The 15,294-nt window shown below is 42.0% G+C and overlaps 1 protein-coding gene across 1 annotated transcript in view; it reads left to right on the forward strand.

Annotated features, from left to right (window-relative positions):
- The window catches only part of thsd7ba (thrombospondin, type I, domain containing 7Ba), a 128,315-nt gene that overhangs the window by 96,789 nt on the left and 16,232 nt on the right, over positions 1-15,294 (forward strand). The window contains exons 16-17 of the mRNA XM_084023543.1: positions 11,135-11,268; positions 12,352-12,508. Of these exons, the coding sequence (XP_083879669.1) occupies positions 11,135-11,268; positions 12,352-12,508 (291 nt within the window). The remainder of the gene's footprint in view (positions 1-11,134; positions 11,269-12,351; positions 12,509-15,294) is intronic.

Here is a 15,294-nt window from a genome sequence, read left to right on the forward strand (position 1 = left end):
AGGTTACAAGACAGGTTCCAGTGTTTGTGTGTGCGGGTGATGAGCTGGCATTGGTCAGATTAAATGTCTCCCCATTCACTCCTTTTTTTACTCTTGTATTATGTAACAGGAGGGCAAAGGTGTACATACTGTTAAATATGTAACATTACATCAATGGCAGTCATATTGCATTGATTTTTGCTTTCCCTGCTGTGTGATACGGGCATTAGTTGTTTATGCTATTTCTTTCATTTCATCCTTGAAAAATACAAATGCAGTTTTGCAGTTACCAATTACAATATCCATATATGTCTGTTCTAAGAATATCACTGCCCGCTGTCATTATAAGATCCTCATTTATGTAGAAGCACATCCTCCGATTGATCCTTTGATCTGCTCGTTTGCAACTGCAGTTCAGAGGTGCCGATGCTCTGCCTTTTGCATAGTGAACGCAACATATTGCCTAGACAAAGACGTGCTAGTCCAAGTGCTATGATGTGAGCATCATGGCCATTTGTGCATACCCTGTAGCCTCCATGTTGAACACAGGCCCAAGTCATGTGTGAATACTGGTGAAAACACAGTTCTGCATCCTCAATTTAAGTGTCACAGTTTGAACAGGAGTGTTGCGTTTTTTGCCACTCGTGAAGTTGCTGTCAATCATAGGACAGAAAAACACAGCGGCAGCTTCTTGACAACCCTGCAAGCGACAGGCAGACAATTCAAGGAATGCTCGCACCTGACGTGCAGTATGTCGCTATAATGCGATGAATACATCTCTCCTCTTTTTCTCCACGTGGCTGCTGACGCTCTAAACAGCCTGATCAGCAAGCCTGCAGGCCAACAGCCTGACCGCGCCACTTCAGAACAGATTCATGAAGAACGGTTTCATGTGTATGCTCCACATTCGCTCCCGCATACAGCATCCTTCGACTCCCAGCGATGACAAATGAGCAATTATATGTTAGATGTTGCCCACAAGCACACACTCTGAGACGGGAGTAAATGTTTTTGTGCCCATGCCGTTCGAGGCTGCGGATCATTTTAAGTCTCACAGATTGTTTTATTCACCGTATGTATCACTTTTGTCAATGTTGAGTTACAAAGGTTGCTGCTTATCTTAAAGGTCACATATTATACTGTTTTCATCAATTCCACACAGCTGTCAGAGGTCCAACAACACTGTATTCGATATGCATTGCCCCAAACCCATCTATGGTCCTGAATTTCAGCTGTCTAAAGGTTGCTCAGACTGAAGCTCTACTGAGAAATGAAATGGACTTTATTGTCACTATACGTTACATACTGCGAAATTGTTACATGCTGCTTCTGTGCCTGCACCTTTAAATGTTAATGGCTCCGTCTGTCATCGCCTACTCGGGAGAGACAGGACCGCTTGCGTACGCCGCAGCATGCGGCAATGTTTACGTGGATGTATGGCTATGGCTCGCCTATGTGGCTCAGGTGAAGTTGCTGGGGCCCGTATTGTGGGGACAGATCTTTTACGAGGATCAGTGTCTAGGCAAAGCCAGCTTTGTACTGACCCTCGTTACTGAAGCAGCCCGATGTGAAGTGGTTAGCACACACACAGAAACTAACACGGACCGTAGCCGTAAAAATTAAACGCAAGAGACCAGACCCGGACCGCCGTGCACGGTGCTCTGTCGGACACACGCCCCCGGGCACCGTCCGACCGGAGGCAGCAGAAGACGCACCAGAGCGCGTGAGACAGAGGGAGGATTGTCTCCAGCTTCACCTGCACAGGGATTTATTCACGGAGCACCAGCCGGATCACCCGGCGCCATGACCGGTAAGTTGGGCTGCACTCTCCGTGCACGCTGTGGGTCCGTGCGCGCTGTCTGCCCGTGCTCTCCGTGCCGCTCTCCGTGCGTGCTCTCAGTGCACGCTATGGGTCTGTCGGTGCGCTCTCCCTCGCTGTCTGTCCGTGATGTTGGTCCACACTCTCCATGCTTGCTGTGGGTCCGTGCTGCTGTCAGTCCTGGGTCTCTGCTTGGCGCTGTCTGTCCGCTTTCTTTGTCACCGCTGTCGGCTCTCAGCACTGTGTTGCGAAACGCCCCCCTTTCGGATCTCCTATCATCGTGCAGAGGAGTTCGGGCTTATGCAAATGACTCCTTTCGTTACGTAAAGAAAATAGCTGAATCTGAACAGCCTGTAGGAGCACCGTTTTACCAGAGGGGGCGCTGCAGAGACCATGCAGGAGTTGCTTGTTTTCCTCATCCTGGGAGTTGGCAGGCTCAGGGAGGACCAGTTTATAGGTGTAGAGACCACAGAAAACCTGTTTTTCATAATATGGCCCCTTTAAATTAAGCATTGGTGCTTGTGTGGTGGCTCACATATCATCGTTAGACTTCTTTGCTCAGTTCAGCTGGGTATTTGTGTATTTGGCAAATGTCAGTACGGCGTGAGACTGCTGATGCTGTTGTTTTTTCTCCGAATACTTTGAACGTTCCTGTGGTGCCCATTTTGAAGAAAAGGTTAGAAAAAAGGGAAGTTCAGTTTATTATAGGCCTTCATTTATTGAGATTTATTGAGGGAACAGATCTGCTTGTGGCCGATGCAATGGTGCCTGCTGGTTTTGCTGCCAAGCTAAGCTCTTATGGTACTGCTATCTGCCCATGCCCATGTCTTTTGGTTGTTGCAAACAGAAGTATCTTTGACTACTCAAGTGAGCATATGGTTAGTTTCAAGGGACTCATCTTTATTGACGTTGTCTTGGCAAGCTGACTCTTGGTTTGGCTTGATAAAATGAGGTTGATAGTAAGGGTAATATTTGTATGCTGTAAATCCTTTGACTTATTGTTTAATTGGCTTCAAGGGAAACACAACATGGAATCAAATTCAGATTTTCTCCACACACTGCTGTCTGTTGTTCACATATAAATTAGACCTAAACAGCTGAGCTCTTGTTAAACTTGGATTAGCTGCTGGACTCAATGAACAGCCATCTGCTGTTCATCAAGGCTGTTTTTCATAAAGGAGATGTTGTCTGCTCCAAGCAAAGACTCTTGAGCTTGTTTTTAAAGAACCCATTCTTGGCAGTTTACTAAGTTCACACACATTGTTGGAAATGGGCACACAATGGCCCCTTCCCATTCCAAACATTTAAAGAGTCTGAAGTCCTTGGGTGCAGTCGAATAGTCAAAAAATAAGGTTCTAACTCCTATTCCTATCTCCTATTCCTTGACCTCTGGGGAAAACGTCACGGGGTTAAGGGAAGGCGATAGGAGAACTCAAAAGGACTTAGGAATAGTCGACCGCGGTGCTCAGAGAATCCGACCGGACTTTCACTAAGCTACGTCATTATAACGCGGCCGCTGATGATTGACAGCTGATGATCGGCACCAGCGATTGACGTGCCTCTGCGCTGGAGAAACTACAATAATGGACTACAAAAAACGCGTCGTCCACTTCTCCACATGTTGGTTTTATCAACAGCTGGTTCACTGACCGGCTTCAGGTCCAGCAGCTCCTCCTTCCTGTTTGACCGTTTGCTTTATTTACGTTTCATTTGTGGTTTTAGTTTCGTTTTTGTCAAACATTTGTAACATGATTGAAATAAATTTAAAAAAAACATTCGATTATTATTACTGTCCACACATTTATTATCACTATTCCAATTACTATATGTCTGCATGAAAGTTAATGTTAAATATGCAAATACACATATCGTTTGTTTTCATGAACGGCCGAGGTGTGCGGCACTTTAAATGTTGCTCTCGCAAAGAATTGTGGGACGGCGTAATCTCCTTTCCTATCGCATAGGAAGGTCCGTTGCATCCTATGCTAAAGGAGCTCTGAAAAGAAGCATTGGAGCTCCTTTCCTTTGCATTTAGAGAATTCGAACGGCTCTTATCATGGCGGCCACTTGTTTACTTCCGGGTCACTTCTTCAGTTAGGAACCTTCCTAAGCAAAAAAGACTATTCGACTGCACCCCTTGTCCACCTTCAACCCCCTGCATGATGAGCTCAGCTCTCTCTGTGCTGCTGTTTACATACCAGCTATATATCAGGGTGAATGTCCTGCTTCCATCCTTTGGAACGGTACATCTTTTGCAGCTTACAAACATAGATGTGTCTGCTGTATGACTGATGCACAAGAATAGGGGAAAACTAATTCAGGATTTTGCGGAGCATTATCTGCTGTGGATTTGCCTCCAGCGCAATGTAAAAAAAAATCCTGTTGGTGGACACATAAAATACAGAGAAGCACTGGTTTAACCACTGATGGAGTGTAGGGTTCTGTGCCACACTCCAGAACATGTTTCATGTGGAGACTAGCCCCATTTTGTGAGACTAACAAACAAATTACTGAGGTCAGTTCTGTCCTGGGTGCATTTTGGTTTCACTTGAGTAGGCAGATATGAAAGAGTCATGACCAATATGTATTATTAACTATATTTACCCACTGTGCAGAACCATGCAGCAGACTCCTTCGGTACTAGGATGCCTCATATACAGTATAAAACAGAGACACCTCCTGCCTGCTGTCAGTGGCCCACTATCACACCTGGATTATCAGACAACCATAACATCCAAGTGTTTTATCCGCATTTAACTTTTTGCTCCCAGTTTGTCTCTAGACATCTGGTATTGGTCTCTGCCTCAACAAGCATTATCATTATCTGCTGTTTCTTTACACAAGGCAGCTGCTTTTCACCATCAGGCTGCTTTGCGAATTACGTTGTCCCTTTAATCTTTGACAAAGCTATATAATGATATATTGTGTTTGACTTTTGTATGTGTAACTACCTGTTACAATACAATCTCTTTTATTGTGTTACTCTATATTACTTTAGCATGCATGGCTTGGTTTTTACTTAGCCTTGGTCGTTTGTTTTCTTCACCATTCTGGACAATTCATCAATTTCAAAGTTCAAATAATTCAAAGTTTTGCAATAAATTTACATTTAATTAATTCTACTTGGCAACTGGTTTGGTAGTAGAGGAAGAAGAAAATTTGAATCACAGGAGCCTGGATGGAATTGAGGTAGTGTAAGCAAGAGGCACAGTGAACATGTGTTTGAAAAGTAGCATTTTAACAAAATTGATTTTTTCTTTATAAAGACTCTGCATAACAAAAGAGAGGTTGGCTGTTCTCACTGAAAATAAATGGGGCTCCAGAGAAATTGGGAGTAATCATCTGGCATTACCATCTATAGAAAATTTCACAATCAAATCTTTCATCCATCTGCATACTGTCCATCTGTCAATTGCCAACAAAAGCCCATAGCAAGTCTCAAGAATGGATGAATCCCAAATATTTGAAAAATTATAAAAGAGAACACATGTTCTTCTTCTTACATGAGTGCACTCATGTGCTGAATTCATCTCTGTAGCCAACTGCTGATGGAACCACCGAAGGCCAATGAGGTGTAATTAACATGGAGTAGTGTTTGGCCATGTGTCATTCTCCCCCGGTAGGCCCAGCACAAAAAAAGAAGGTGTCTCATTGCATTAGAAACCTTGCATATTGTCAAAGCAGCCTGAAGCTCTGCCACCTAGAAAGGCAACATTTTGGAGTCTCTCTATCACCCAGATGGTCTACTGCATTTACTTCAGATACAAAGGTTAATCAAAGCTTCTATCTTCTAATTAGAAACACAAAATGTGTTTAGTGGCCGGGCGAATATTAAATACATGCTCATTATTTGATAACTGCAATGAATTTTCTAAAGACACGATTGCTGTGAACTTTGTAATCTAATAAAACATAACTACAACCACTGAGCTCTAATTTTTATTCCACTGCTAATAGACATTTGAACAGTCTAATAATGCAATGCTATAAGATACCAATCATGGCCAGGTTATGTGGCCTATGGTTAGGTGCACCAGAAACAAACTTTAAACAAGCCTGCTGCTATATTTCAAACACAGTAAAAAGGCAAGCTCCGTTCATCAAGTTCCGCAGAATCACATCTTTTGACATCTCAAGTTGCAGGAATACCAGGAGGGCTTTGATCCCATTTTTTTTTTCTCATGGCAAAGTCGGGCTCCCCTCAAGAGATCATCTATGTTATCCCCCTGCCTTAAATCATCAGGAAGTGTGAAGGGATCAGTGTCGGCAGAGCTTAAGAGCAGATGACAAACTCAGAATTTTGTTGCTTTGGTACAGAGTCTCCTGTTGCTGTTTGGATATTTTGTTGTTGCGATTTAGGCTTTTCAAATGAATTAGTGGTGTACCCTTTGTTGGTACAGTATGTTGTTTATGTGATCGGCATAATTTTTGCAAAATGATTATCTCATATCATCTTAAATGTACAGTAGCTTAGATTAAAACATAGGTGTACAACTCTCACAGGCTGTCATCCTAATGCTGTATTCTATTATAGCGCATTTTCAACTTTTCATTTCTGGAAGCCATCACATGGGAATAGATCTTACTGTGTTCCTCAGTGAAGCAATTCCTTTCTTAGTCATCCACGGGTCTGCTGACAGTAATGGTGCAGCCTCTCTGAAGTTGTGGTCACACTGTGACTGTTAGAGAGATTTATAGTAGATGTCTAGCGGTGCCGCCATTACTGTGGTGGCAAGTCTGTGCGACTCAGTATTTGCGAACCGTGTTAACTGATGAATCTCAGACAAGTCGCAGTGACTTGGCATAAGTACTCACATACCCACGGATAGGTTTGCATTTCAAATGTATTGAATTTAAACGTGAAGGCTTCAACAACTGCATGTTCTGTTCTTGTTTTTCAACAGCTCAACTATGACGCATTTGGCTGAGTCACCAGTTAAACACCAGACACCATTGTAGGCTAAGTGTTGTAAATGGACTGAATTATAATTCATTTGTGGTCACTTGGTTTCCCTAGTTACTCATTTACATTTACATTTAGGTCATTTAGCAGACGCTTTTGTCCAAAGCGACTTACAATAAGTACATTTGTCAAAAGAAAGAAAGAAAGAAACCACAACATATCATTGCCGATAAAGTAAGAGCTAAAAAATAGAAACAAGTGTTAGGTCCTCATCTGAGTAAAGTAGTAGCTGTTCAGCAAACATACCTTCAGAGCAACAGTGCTATGATCAAAGTGCTATAGGTAAGGGGTTTTTTTTGGGGGGAAGGGGGTGTTAGTGGGTCATGCTATGCAGAGTCGAGGTGAAGTCTGAACAGGTGAGTCTTGAGCCTTTTTCGGAAGATGGCAAGTGACTCTGCTGTCCTATCATTGGTTGGGAGTTTGTTCCACCACTGAAGCGCCAGAACAGAGAAGAGTCTGAACTTTGCTGAGCGACATTTGTTTGATTTCAGCGATGGTGGTACCAGCCGGCCAGCTGAAGTAGATGAATTAGTGCTTGCTTCGGGGCGTGTGGTTTGACCAGTGTTTGAAGGTAGATGGGTGCCGTTCCATTGATGGCCCTGAAGGCCAGTGTCATCGTCTTGAATTGGATGCGTGCTGCAACAGGGAGCCAGTGGAGGTCATGGAGGAGGGGGGTCACATGGGAGGATTTGGGTAGATTGAAGACAAGGCGTGCTGCAGCGTTCTGGATACGCTGCAATGGTTTAGTCGCCGAGGCCGGGAGTCCGGCCAGGAGAGAGTTGCAGTAGTTGTTGTTGTTGTTTGTTTGTTTTATTTCAAGGAAAAAAAGGAATAACATTCACAGTCAATTACACTCATGTCACTTGAAAGGGAGATGGAAGAAGCTTGCGCTTATTCGATTCCAAACCCCCACTCACACCACACTATACAAAACATACAATAAACAGAAACACAAGACAAAGACAGGCCCCAAACACTCTGGTCAAGGAGATGACCAGTGCTTGGACCAAGAGTTGCATTGCATCTTTTGTGAGGAAAGTCCGAATCCTGCGGATGTTGTAGAGGGCAAATCTGCAGGATCGGATACTCACATTATATTTCGCAATAATGCACCAGAGTGAGTTGCAGCCACTAGACGGCACACTCAAGTTGTAAGCTTGCAAGTTGAAGTTATGCACTACTATTGGAGCAAGAACTGGGTTCTTTCTTAACTCCAAAACATTGTTATCAAGACTAACCTTGAAAAGTAAAGCGGAGTGGAATATTTTTCATGCACCTATTGTAGGTACGCCCCCACAGTATAGCAGTGTTGTGTATCACAGAGAGTGTTTCTCTTTAAGGCTTCCTGTCCCATTTCTCTGTGTTTACAGTAATAAGATTCATTCCTGCAGAGGTGCCTGTTGGCGCTATATCTGTCCTTTTGTATGTGTTTATCTGTGCATACACACATGTGTGAGTATGCACACACAGTGTGTACATGTGTGTCTGTGTGCATGGGGTTTTCATCAAGTGTTTGTGTTTTTTGGGATGAAAGCCATAACCATTGTCTCATACAGCAATTGCGAGAGTTTGACAACAATGTCATCCGTACTTCACATGCCATGCACGTAGTCATTTCAATGCACATATTTTTCTATAAACATGGATTTACTGGAAATGGAGACAAGCTTAAGGTGGCACCGGGTTTGTCCTATTTAGAAAAAGTGACTTTTGGCATTTGCAGCATATACATGGATGCATCTTCTTGCTATGACCAAAGTATCACTGCATGAAACATACTATATTTTGCTCAAACAAGCTTCCGGAGTCCAGTTCAAAGGTCTGTGTTTACAGCAAATGTTAGTACTGTCATGGATCAGGGCATTTTATTTAAATGCCCCTTTTACTGTGAAAAAATAAATCAGGGCAGCCAGACCAGTTACCTTTAGTAAACCTTGTTTAAATACAGAGCACACAGCCTCTCTGAGCATATGCTCATCCGTGCCGACTTCCCTCTCGCCATCTCCACACAAATTATCGGAGTTGCCTTCAGCTCCACGTCTAGCCATTGCACAGCTGTTGCAACCAACTGCAGCACTTAAAACTCTCTCAACACTATGAATCACTCCGTTTGGCGAAATATCCCGGACCGCTAGATTCACTGCAGATGATGAAGTATTTAATCATCCTTTACCCTCATTAATGAAACACAGAGCAGAACGCAGTGTTTTCTAAAAATCTAATTTAAGCACAACTATACATTTCTGTCGCCGCAGGCAAAATCTAAACTAATGATCATATCATTGTTCTTCTCTCCCCTGCCCAACTTCTGGCTTGTCATGCACTGCTAATACGGACATCCACGCAGGCTCAGGTCAGTGCCGTTCATTCTGTACACATACTCTGCTATAGCTAATGAAGACGAAATGCATGCCAGATCTGTCCAAGTCACATACACTCCTGTGAGCCTTTTGGTCGTTTGGTTGAGAGAAAGAACAATAGTTTGATTCAAGCGAGTGCTACATGGAAAATGATGGAAATCATTTATGTGAAGTGCATTTGGATGATAGTCCATCTGCTTTTTAACTGGAGGGACTCAGATTGACGTTTTCTATAGAAGGACTTCATTATATGCCGTTATATTATATGAGCAGTCGATAAAGCTTTTGAGAGTGTGCTCAAAGAAATGGAGCCGAGTTATATCATTTTTGTATTGCCCATCCCCCAAAAAATAAATTTGATTTCAGAAGAGAATAAAAGAGCAGAAGCTAGAGATTGATTGAGATTGCCCATATAACATATAACCAATGAATGAATCCGGTCTGTACTCGCTGATTCTTACTGAAAGCCTATTCCGCTTTCCACTGCGATGAAATCTCTTCGTATATGTGTATGACCTATGATGTACTTGAGAGCAAATCCAGTATTTTCCTGCTCCGTCTCTATATCCTAGTGCAACAGCTTCAACCTGCCAACAAATGATTAAATATCTATCTGTCATCTCATGTATTGTGGCACTACAACCCATTTGGTAAGTGCTACGGTCACAGTGCTCAAGACTTAGCGTATATTTTGTGGAAAATGACTAAAAAGTATCTTTTTTTTTCTGGTGATGAAAATGAGCTGTTGAGCTGAAATAGTCTTTCAGCGCCAGCAGTGGAGGAAGTGGGAGCAGAGCAGTTGCCAGTTTACCCAGCAGGGGCATCTGCAGGGACAGATGGGAGATGATGAGGGTGTGTAATAGGCATCTGTGTGGCCCGTAGGGGAGGGAATACTCAACACTCATTCCCTCGCTATAGTCTACACACACACTCACACACACACACACACACACACACACACACACACACACACACACACACACACACACACACACACACACACACACACACACACATCTACTCACATGCCCACACTTACAGACACCCATTACAGCTTGTCATAGCTTTTTCCACAAATTGTTCTCCAGAGTATACCTTTTACTGTGGCAGACTGTTACATAGATTGAGAGTAAACATGTGTTTACAGGAGCACTGCGCTCACTGTTCCCTTGGTTATACAGACATGCCAGAGTCGCTACACTAGTTAGGAAGTGTGAGCAGGTTCCACATCCGGCCAGTTACATCCTCAGCTGGAGGGCCTATTGCCATGGTCATTGTCATTTTACACACCGCATGCCGTTTCTCTCCATATCATGCATAGATTTTTATTTCAGTATGTATTCTGCAGCGCTAACCTTCATCAGTCAGTTCAGAGGGGAAATTCCTTTTCATTTCTGAGCTGCACAGCCTATACTAACACTCTGAATGTAGAAAATATAAGGGGCACTCTCTTGATTTCACACCCCAGCATCTTTGGCAGCTCCTAAATGATTCTTCTCTTAATTGGGAGTAGTGTGGACTTCAAATGCCCCAGGGGAGCGATATGCATATGCATAACTACATAAGTGTTTGATGTTCCCAAAAAAAGAGAATGAAAGAACATGTTGTATTCGTAAAATGTTCGTTAACATTTTTAGCTCCTAGATTAAGGCAAGCAATGTCAGGTATATATTTCTTCTTGTTAGATTTACCAAATTGAAATCCACAAAGAGTACTTGTTTTAACCTACAGATACCTCATTAGTAAAGTGAAAGGGTCCCTACTGCCTTTTACATTCTCTACAAGTGTATGCATCAGGTCTATACGTGTATTTTCATGTGTGTGTGTGTGTGTGTATGTGAGCTGATTTGTATACGTGTCCATTTTCTGCTTTCTTTCTATAAACCCACGTGCCCCTTTCCTTTTGTGTGTGTGTGTGTGTGTGTGTGTGTGTGTGTGTGTGTGTGTGTGTGTGTGTGTGTGTGTGTGCGCGTGTGTGTGTTCATGTGTGTGTTTGCACATGCATGCATGCAGGTGTACGAGGCTGTGCCGTGCCACAGTGAATGCAGCCAATACGAGTGGAGGATCGAACCCTGGTCCATATGTACCATCAACACTGTGGACGACCTGCCAGCCTGCGGAGAGGGAGTCCAAAGCCGAAAGATTAGGTCAGTGAGCAGGTTAGGCTTGGCGGCTGCGAGCCTGGCACTGCAACACACGAAGACTGGCAATGTTCCCGTCGCTGGCACTCACACTGATTCCAACACTTGCAGTGCCAGGGGCAACAGTCAAAACCAACTACTGCTTCCTAATGAGAGTTGTTAGATATTCTTGCAGTAGCTTTTAAGTGGTTCTTAGAATTGCACCATATGAAAGCAGTGAAGTGTTGACCTTTTCTGCAGGCAGTACGTGTAGGTGTTGGTATTGTAACTTTTGAGATGAGACATGCATAACTGGGCAGCAGGGATATTGTCTCAAAAGCCACTTATTTGGTCTTGTTTGATTTGAGAGTTCCTTTAAATGTGAGTCACAGCCACAGGTCTAAAACGGGTCCTAATCAACCACCCAGCTGCTGAAAAGAAGCAAAATTCTGCCTCTACAGTTTCTATAGGATCACTTTTTTAAGGGTATGTTTACACAAAACACGAAGCAAACAATGCAAATGAGGCAAACTCAATTAAATTCTGCTCCTGTCATCACTGAATAAGAAATGGAAACAACAAATATTGTGAACGGATCTATGTGTATAAACCACAGATTGTCTACAGTACAAACATGCCGACGCTGCCGTATTTATGTCTAGACAACGCTATTTTAAGTGTTGATAGAGCAGCTACCTAACAAAACACGACTTCGGATTTGTTACAAGTTTTCTTCATTATGAATTTATTTCGGCATCCTTTTTATCTGTTTGCAATTAATTAATAAAATAGTTGATTTTGGGTTCATTTGCCATTGAATGTAAACATAGTCATTCATATAAGAGGTTGCTCTCCAAATTACATTGGTAATTTAAAGTTGTTTGTGAACCTATGTTCCAGTTGTATACAGCTAAATGTTTAGAGATCCCAGACACATGGGACAACTGAGATCCCGTAAAACTAAATGAGTTGCAAAAATCTCACCTGAGAGTAAAAAGAATTAAAACTATTTGACGTCATGCAAAGAAATGTGTTAGGAAACTCATAAAACGGACCCAGTTAGGAGTGCTCCAGAGACTAGTTATGTAGCTGCATCTGCTGCTGTGCTAGGTGTGTGATGCAGGGAGCAACAAGCGGGGAGAACAGCACGTTGGACGACAGTCTGTGTGATCAGGACGAAATGCCACCCAGAGCCCAGGTCTGCTTCCTGGCATGCCCCAAGGACTGCGTCACGGCCCCCTGGGGACCTTGGAGCAACTGCCCTCGGGTAAGAAGCAATAATCTGGCGACTATTTTTTGGTTGGTTGACAGGCCGTCTGCCAAGCGGGACCATTTGTTGTTACCATTGAAAACATTAGCATATATGGCTATAATTGGGTAAAATGACTGGATAAGCCATTAGCAATGAGAAACATTGATGTCAATATCAAATGTAATGACAATTTGTGACATCTCTATGTAAGACTGTAATTACATACTATTCAAGTGCACATTTAAGACCATTTTCCACATTTCGTCATGTAGTGACATATTGAAGAACACATTTTTGCTGATGATGGACAGACAGGTAACTGATTGTTGTAATGGTTTTAGTAAAAAAAAAAAGCATCTTCTTAGACTTCGATCCCACTTACTGGAATCCATTATTGAGAAATGTGCTAGATTTAAAATTAAAATGATCAACAGCTGCAGCACTATTAAAATGGTATGTTACCCAATATGTGAGATCTGACAGATATGTGTTGTTATGTTGTGTTTGAAAAAAGGTTAACGTTCCATTAGACTCCCTGTAAATATAAAGATTACAAACATCACACTGTAATTACACATCGGAGAAGTGTCTGTAACCATTAAGTGCTCTGTGACATTGAGTGCTTGGAAAATACAATTTGCACTACAATGTCAGATACCACAAATTAAATTTAATCAACTAGCGTGCCTCCTTCTAAAACTAAGTAGCATAGGTTCTCTGTGTTTCCAGCCACAGGCTACTGGTCACACAGCCATGTGTGTTATATGTTTCCTGTCAAACATAACAGCTCAGTGAGCTAAACATTGGAGTCACAGAAAGAACAGGGAGAGGAAAAAAAGAGATGGAGCTACTCATCTGAGTTTTCTCCAAAAACATTTAGTCTCATTCAATCTTTCAATCTGTGTGCTTTGGCATCACTATTTCCATCAGTGAAAAGCACTGTATTTCATGATATAATAATGCTACAGCTGTTAACTTGAGAGCCAATTAAACTGTAACAGCCATATAAACTCTTATGGGTGATTTGTTTCCACAGTTTAATCAACCCTGAAACATTTAACACATTTAGCACAATAGAGTGTGTGGGACTGGTGGTATTTTGTATTCGTAAATGTTTTTTCAGCCACCTAAATGACTAACTTCTGGAGTAGGAGGGCACATCAACAAGACTTTGGTGTGGGTTAGACTTGAATGGCATAGCTGCAGCAATTGATCTTTGGACACTAGGAAGCAGAGAAATGTGTGCCATGGAAATATTTAAAAGGTTTAATAAAATGGGAAAGAAACTAGAACTTATGCTGACATAAACATGAAACAATTACAAAAGTCAACTGAAATGACTGTAGGCACTATGGCCTGCATCAATAGAGTGAACCGACAATTGTAGGCATTTTCAATTATGAACGAAGGCATCAACATTTTACCCGTACATTGAAACTGATTTTCCGTCACTGATAAAAGCGAAAAATTAGGATGTTGCTTAGCGTGTGCAGGATTATTAATCAGTGTTGTGGAGTCAAAGGGCGGCATAGTGTTGGAGGTAAACATGCCAGTTAATAGCATAGCGCTGTCAACATGCATGCACAGTGGCATGATGGCCAATGATGTTCCTTCCACATGGTCTTGCTTTAGTTAAAGCTAAATTTGTCAATACAAATATAATAAAGGGGAATTGTGTTTAGCTCCAAGACACTCTGAAACAGAAACAAATCACAGAGTATCAAGAATAAACCCAGAGCAGTCTTCATAACACAAGCATTGCATGACACAGTACACGGTTCATCGACTCTCTTCGACTCACTTGACGACATTTTTCCTCAAACTTGCCGACAAAAGTGAAGGTTTTCGATTTTGTCACACAGTTTTCACGGAGATGATTGTAGTCAGTCCTTTGAGAAACATTTCAGTGGCTTCAGGATTGCATCATAGATGTCAAACCAAAATGAAATGAAGAGAAAAACTGAAAGAATGGTCTACACTGACCTATAAGACAGGAAAACACATACAGCAATTATCGACAACAAAAACAACACTATGTGTTTTGGAAAATATCAATATTAATTAGTAGCTGCTAAAACTTCTGGTTTGTGAACAACAGTGATTTTCAGTGTCTCTAGCTGTATTTTCCCCTCTTTGGCTTCTGAATAATAAGGGTGAAAAATGTAGTTGAAGGAACACTTTACACATTGGCGCTTCATATTCAAGAAGACATCCATTCAGAAGATGTTTCAGCACAGCGGCTTCTAATGTGAAAAAAGATTAGAATCAACATGGCCATACTGTAGCTAACTAAAAAAGGTCATTTCAAGTGAAGGGGATTAGTTATGGTATATGTATCTGAAGAGCGACTGGTTTTCTATTACTCAGATTATTTTGTGTTTCTTATTGCCAGCACTGTTTTTGTTTTGTTTTTATTTATATACTAGTCGCCAACTTCTTTCAACATAGGTCAGGATTGGAGGATTGAATTAATTTATAGATAATTAACAACATTGGCAAATCATCTCCAAACTATATGAATGTGTGACAGAGGAAGAGTGAAAATGTAAGGCAGTATGTTCAATCAATGTGCATAATGTGACTCCACTGTCATTCATAACCTGTGGTGACTCAGATTGAATTTGTGAACTTGGTAGGTTTTATTGGCCGAAAAATTGTTCCAAACCTGGTCCTAACCCATTAACAACCAAAGGCCCAATTGAGCATGCAGATTGCAGGATCTTATGTATGTAGCATACAAATGCATGTGCATGACTGTGAGAGTTAGCGTGAAAGCATTAGGGGCACAATTCATGAGCCTG

Source organism: Eutrigla gurnardus (genome assembly GCF_963514095.1).
Source record: "Eutrigla gurnardus genome assembly, chromosome: 12".
NCBI lineage: Eukaryota > Metazoa > Chordata > Actinopteri > Perciformes > Triglidae > Eutrigla > Eutrigla gurnardus.